General features: G+C 39.6%; 1 protein-coding gene across 1 annotated transcript in view; it reads right to left on the bottom strand.

The window, feature by feature from the left end:
* Positions 1 to 6,441, bottom strand: part of T265_14771 (hypothetical protein) — a gene marked incomplete at both ends in the record, with an annotated part of 102,277 nt that overhangs the window by 35,616 nt on the left and 60,220 nt on the right. Inside the window, 2 exons of the mRNA XM_009175155.1 lie at positions 4,484 to 4,537; positions 5,633 to 5,689. Coding sequence (XP_009173419.1) covers positions 4,484 to 4,537; positions 5,633 to 5,689 — 111 coding nt within the window. The remainder of the gene's footprint in view (positions 1 to 4,483; positions 4,538 to 5,632; positions 5,690 to 6,441) is intronic.

Here is a 6,441-nt window from a genome sequence, read left to right as displayed (position 1 = left end):
GCAGCTTGGATTTACCTGCAGTCAGTTTTATCAGTCTGGCCCGGAAGAGACAGGCTTTCAGAAGAACGCAGAAGTTAGCTGAAGTACGGTAATTGGTGGTGGCTGTTCTGCTACTGAAGATTCTGCAACGCACAGATCAATGTAGCGTTTTTTCTTTATCTTCTGACTTAGGCTTCGCTGCATGTGCCTCGGTTATGAATAAGATTAAATCCGAACCACGGTTGTCTCCACATATAAATTGGAATGACAAAATTGTGCGCATCTATTGTCCACTTTTAAAGTGTCTTCCTCCTCACCGTTGTTGTTTGTTATTTTTGGATTCCTCTCTGCCAAGAAAAACGTCGTCAGGGACTATAAGGGCGTATCGGAGCATCTGTTGTCAGTGAGTACAATACTTTGCTGTTGCCCAAGTAATTTTGGTTTTCGTTTGCATTATCATGGAACCTTGAGGAACGCAAATGGATGCACTCACTCAAAAAGCAGTTTCCAGACTACCTGACGTCTGCTGAAAGCTGTGCCAAGCTTGTTAGACAATGCCGCTAGGGACTAATACTGCAAATCAGTCATATTGTGGAGCTAAATTCATCACTGACATTACTTATCTAATATCAGAGTAGTAGGTTTCACTAAATGCGGACTACGGTTGCCACCATTTTCTTGTGGAGTGTAAGCTTGCCAGTTTTCTTTTGTTCATCTTCTTGTTTGTATGATGTTGAAGTCCTATCATTCATTCTTAGATGGCGTGAAATACCGACCCTGCCAATTTTTAATCAACGATCAGGGTTGTTTTTAAGCATGGATGGTTTTTTAATGGTATTCTGATTAGACAATTTGTTTTTTACTTTATGTTGATGTTACTGATTTAAATCAAACCACCTAGTTAATTATGCGAAAATATAAAAAAGAAATTCACTGTTTGGTTGTTGGTCAGTTTGCGATCTTTTCGGCGAACAGACCAGCAACCATGAAGGACACCCAAGCTTGATTTACTCAACATCTTCGGTTCGATGTGTTTATCGAAATCAAATGAAACCGGGCATTTGACTCACCGATGTACACTGACAGGAACTTCTAATTGCTTCAGGATCATCGGTCTGCCAGAATGACACATATCAGCAAAGTTATTTATGTAATATAATCGTTGATGAATAAACGGATTTTAAATCAGATCAAACGTGGGCCCCTACACAGGAATCTGATGATCTTAAGCTATGTACTTTGTCCATGGTTTTGTTTGGATTATGTGGGTGGATGCAAAATATCTGCCACAGAAGGCTTTCTTCCTATACGTAGACGTTTGGTTTGGGTTGGAGGGCGCTTCGGCCAACGGTCTCAGAATTGAATGCGAAGCCAGGTTGTAGCCAGTCTTAGAATCACTATAGCAGTCAACTCAAGTACTACACTCAAATTTGCTTCTATTTGTTCTAAAACCTGGTGTGCGATTCAAACCAGTACATTCAGATGGTCAACGGGATGGTCATGTGTGAAATCACGAATTTCAAGTATCACACATAAATCCCGAGAGGAATGTGCTTTAAGAACCAAACCAGCACATACATGAGGCCCTGTTTGAATCATTAGGCTCAGGTGCACAACGGTACAAAACGTCAAAGTTAGAAAGATATTACAAATTATTATATACCCTTCCCTTTCTCTGACCACCTTGAACAGTATCGCACTAAGCTTTGTCCTTTCTACTACTATGACGTTATCCATAATGCAAATTCTGATCACTCTCCTTTTTCCCTGTGTACGTAAAGTATTTTGAAGCTAATGAATAAACTTTCAACGGCTGATATGCGTACAATAAAGGAGAGTGACCATTTTAGCAAAGATAATAATTCCAATGGTGTAGTCCAAATGGTCACTGAGTTATGAAATTATACAAGATAAGAGCACTTGCTTTACGAATTTTCACCAAAACAAACGACATACTGACCTCTCCTTCGAAGAACTACTGCAGAATGTTTCTGTGCGTTGAAAATTAAAGCGGTCAAACTTCTGAGCAAATAAAACAAATCAAAGTTTCCTCCTTGAACAATAGGAATATGCATATTTATTTTGAATATAAACTCACCGTTCCGCATATGCACCGTCGCTTAAATTCCGGGGGTGTGAAGTACTATACAAACACGTTTAAAATAATGGAAAATTAATATGCTTGAAATTTATTCGGACAAAATTCTGGTACTTTAATTTCAACTGGCAACTGATTAACAACCTTCGTGCAAGTACTATGATTGCTTTGTTGGGCGGCACTAATGAATGTGCTACCCAAGCGTCTGCACTGGGCAGTTCCGTAAAACATCTCGATGAAATTCATTAAAAGAAAATGACTTAGGAACAAACAATGACTTGGTGATACTTGGCAGGTAACAGAGTTTGTCTTTTGCAACGCGATGGTTGTTTTAGCAAGAGTTGAAGAAACACAAAGAGCAAGTCTATTCGGACGGGAACGATCAGTTTGATACACTTTCATATCGTTTTCATAAGAAATGAAATCAAACTGGTTTTGTGGGTTTGTAGTGAGATGAAAATGACCAGTATTTTCATCTTTTCAGGAAATAGTAAACCAAGATAGAAGATAAAATAAGATGGATAGATAGAAGATAGAAGTTTTCTCATAAAAGAATCTCGTATACCCATTCAGGACGACTACGCTGGTTTTACTTCGTACATTTCATACATTAACATCACTGTAACGAATATCCGAGATCGCATCATTCAGCTGACTGTGGTACCCAATTTGCAAAGCCACCGTGATATTTCATTGCATGAATAAATGTCTTAAGTAAACATAACAAAAAATAATGTTGGTAAATAACAGAAAATAGTAGGCTTAAATATGATGAGAAGTCAGTACAGTTCAAAGTCTTCTATCTTGTGGATATGGTACCATCGAACTTAGTAGTTTAGTGTTTACACCAAATGGAGGCAATATCAAGCACACCCTCTGTGACTGCCTGTATAATCTAGTCTGCTAAAGTTAATTTTCCTTAAGGTAGGGAGATTATGGTGAAAACAGTCAAATCAATCAAAAATACCAATCATAAACACCTTTCTTGGTTGTTACTTTTATCCACTAATAGGCGAGGTCATCTTAAATCATTTGGTTTTACGTTCATTGATTTTCTCTGCACATTATATTCTAACTTCAAATTCAGTCAACACCAGACGTTAACAATACTTGATAAAGCATGCTGTTTCTGTGTGAAAAGCAATCCTGTTTTCTGGTCTATATCAAACAACTTCGGAAATGATTATATGAAGGGTTCCGATACCTTCTCAGTTCACTTTTGTCTAGCCGGTTAGTACTCCGTTGACTAATAACGTTTTCTTACGTTTGCAGTAAGCTTAACTGGTATAGATGAAGTTTCTACTTTTCTTAACTGTACAATCTGGGTACGTCCTGTAGCCCCTGCAAAACCTAAAACTAAACTGAAAATTTTTTGGTAAGGCAACTGTTTGACCAAAGCGAGTATGTTAGGAACCTTATCGACTAACCGCGTAATCCCAAACGCCCATTGGTCAGGTCCTTTTCACCACGCTATGAAACGGAGGCTCAATTTTTACTAGCTGTTTCTTATCGTGAGCCGCATCACTGGGTAGTCCGGCCAGTGACTGCAGGCCAGTATCCTTCTTTTTGCTTACATGGCTAGCACGCGTTCGCCCGGAATAGTCAAAAACAGAATATGCGTATGATTTACGTTATCTGGTGAGCAGTTTTCCTAAATCTGGTTCCACCTTGGTTATGCTTCAATCAGGACGCAATTAACACTACCCACGAGTCGGAAGACACTACTTGCCAACATTTCACGGTGAGCTACTGTTATTTTCTAGTCAAGCAGAAAAGTCAATAAATTGTGATAGTCTGATGATTGCTTCGCATCCATTTTAAGTATATATTTTCTTGCGTCTTTAATAACGCTTGCCTGTTGGCGTTACCCGTGGCGTCGAACAGTAATATCGCTGGGTCACAAGAGTCTACCATTACTAGAAATTATAGCGGTATTGCAAAAAGGGTTCAAGCTCACTTAACCGCTGAACCATAACTAAGGTTTTTATGTGCACGGGAAACACTGCCCCTTTTTATACGTTCAATTGTAAATGTATACTGAACGATGAGATCGCGCTAGCGCGAAATAAACGTCTATCAGAGTCCCGTAAAACAAGTAGTTAAACGAAGATTAAGTGAAATCGAGAGAGGGCTGGCCAAGAAATACCGATGACGTGTCCACTCTACTCACTGGATAGCTGCCGAAAATTTGTGGTTTCTCATCAGGCATCCACCGGAATATGAAATAATTCATACCTGCTAATCGAATAACTTTGGCATATAAAATCCTAAACTCGCTACGTAGCTCGCTTAGTTATTTCATGTTAGTAGAAACAAATAAATTGAATCTGCGTATGTGCTCCTGTTATTGTAATTCATTGTTGTGAGGACTCGCAATACCCAGCCGAATAAATGCTCAGCACTCACGGCATGACATTGACACTCCGCTGGAAATTTTTCAGGATGACGTTCTCGATCAGACTGAAAAACAATAGGAAAGAAACCATGGTCTTAGAACACGCTGGAGAAAGATTATCCAACCAAATGTGTATGCGTGTTTTACAGCGCAAGGCTACCTTCGCAGTTAGAAAGCGCGTTTTCGGTTGTGCAACGGGTACTTCCATAGAATAATGTGTCCAGCACCAGAAGCTGCGTTGGGTGGGACATGTGTTACGTATGCCGAACCATCATTTGCCGAAGAGAGTGCTGTTTTCCATGCCTAATTCAGATTGGCATAAACAGAGAGGTGGCCAATCCTTGACTTGGCAGAGGAGTATGAAGGAGATCACGAAACGCTTGGGTGCTGTCGGTGCTACTCACATTCCAGAATGGGAACCGCGTGATCCCCACTGTGCCTGGTTGGAGACAATACAAGATATGGCTGCCAACCGATGTCAGTGGCCTTCTTGTTGTCAGTTTCAATCCTAATCGCCTGAGTGAATGTCTGGAGGTATATGCTCATCGGAATAATTGTGATAAGCTTGAACCAAGTCCCTCTCCCGTTCACCTTAACTCTTTACAATAAGGCTTTCAAACAAATAAATAATGGTTGTATTTCAGCGAAGCGTCGTTGTTGAACACTGACGTCATGCTGCCGATGATGATGACCTTCGCAATTTCAAGAAAGTCTGTTCAGCGATAGCTCTCGGGATATAATTGAATGATAAGCTGTATAGTTACAATCTAGAGTTACTTGTCATCAATTTTGTGCACAGGAGATAAAAAATAACTTTTACTGGTGGCTACATTTCACGTCAATAACTACATCATCTTACGCTACCATTCACTGGGCTTGTGACGCCAATTTTCACTGCTTGCTTTTCAAAACTTTTGATGATATGAACCATTATGCTCAAATGCTTTGGGCACGCAAAGGTTTGAAAAAAATGCAGATGAGGGTAAATGGATAAGCCAAAATTCAGTCAACTCTAGTTTTTTTTCAGATTTTGGGTAATAGAATAGCGTTTAACCAGTTGTATTAGTCATCGGAGATTCAAGATAAGAAAATACCTTCAAAATTATGTAAAACTTGTGTCACGTGATCACAATCTATGTTTCCTGCAATATAAAACTTACCAGGGTGCATCCACAGGGCTCAGAATTTACCAGAGCTTCCATGGGAATGCCAGCTTGCTGTAGAAGATAAAATGAGGGACAAACTAGTAACCCATTGTATAATTGGTTGATTTCTATCAGATTCTCGTTTAACCTGCTGACTTGCAAAATCTGATTTTGAGTAGTTAATCACCGAGAGACGACACTGTCACTGCATTGTATCACCGTGACTGCTCAAAATGACTAAATTGCCTGGTACGTACGGAAGCATTTCCGCAGAGTGATTGACTATTTTACTATGATCATTGGTCCGGCTGACCAATGGATTTTAGCAATTCCGCTGTGAGCAGTATCCGAGCTTACCGCACTTCTTACTCCCACAGTTTAAAACAATATCTACGGACACTTTGTTGCTTGCACTTGATTTATCAGAATATTTCAGTGCGCTTTCGCTTAACTCAGTGAGTTTTCTGAAACTTGCAAACGCGTGAGTTGCAGTTTTCTTTAAGGATTCGCCTATTGTAAGGGCGGTTGTACTAATTTATTTAGTTAAGAGTGAAGTTAAGCAACTGTGTCAAAATGTCAACTTTGTTATTGTTTTGTCTTCACATTACAAATCACGTCATTTCGGTGCCTAGCTTACGGTCCATCTGAATTACATTTTGGAATACCATGAACTCAGCAACTTACATCTGACCAAACACCAGAGTTGAAGCAAGGCATCACATCTAGCCTACAAGTTCCCGTTATTTATACAATCATTTATCCAGTCAAGAACCAATATCGTTTATCACAATTTACGTTACATAAAGCTAGCACCTCTCTAGACG

The sequence above is a fragment of the Opisthorchis viverrini genome, assembly GCF_000715545.1.
Source record: "Opisthorchis viverrini unplaced genomic scaffold opera_v5_258, whole genome shotgun sequence".
Taxonomy (NCBI): domain Eukaryota; kingdom Metazoa; phylum Platyhelminthes; class Trematoda; order Opisthorchiida; family Opisthorchiidae; genus Opisthorchis; species Opisthorchis viverrini.
The sequence above is the reverse complement of the archived record's forward strand: the minus strand, read 5'-3'. Positions and strand labels throughout refer to the sequence as shown.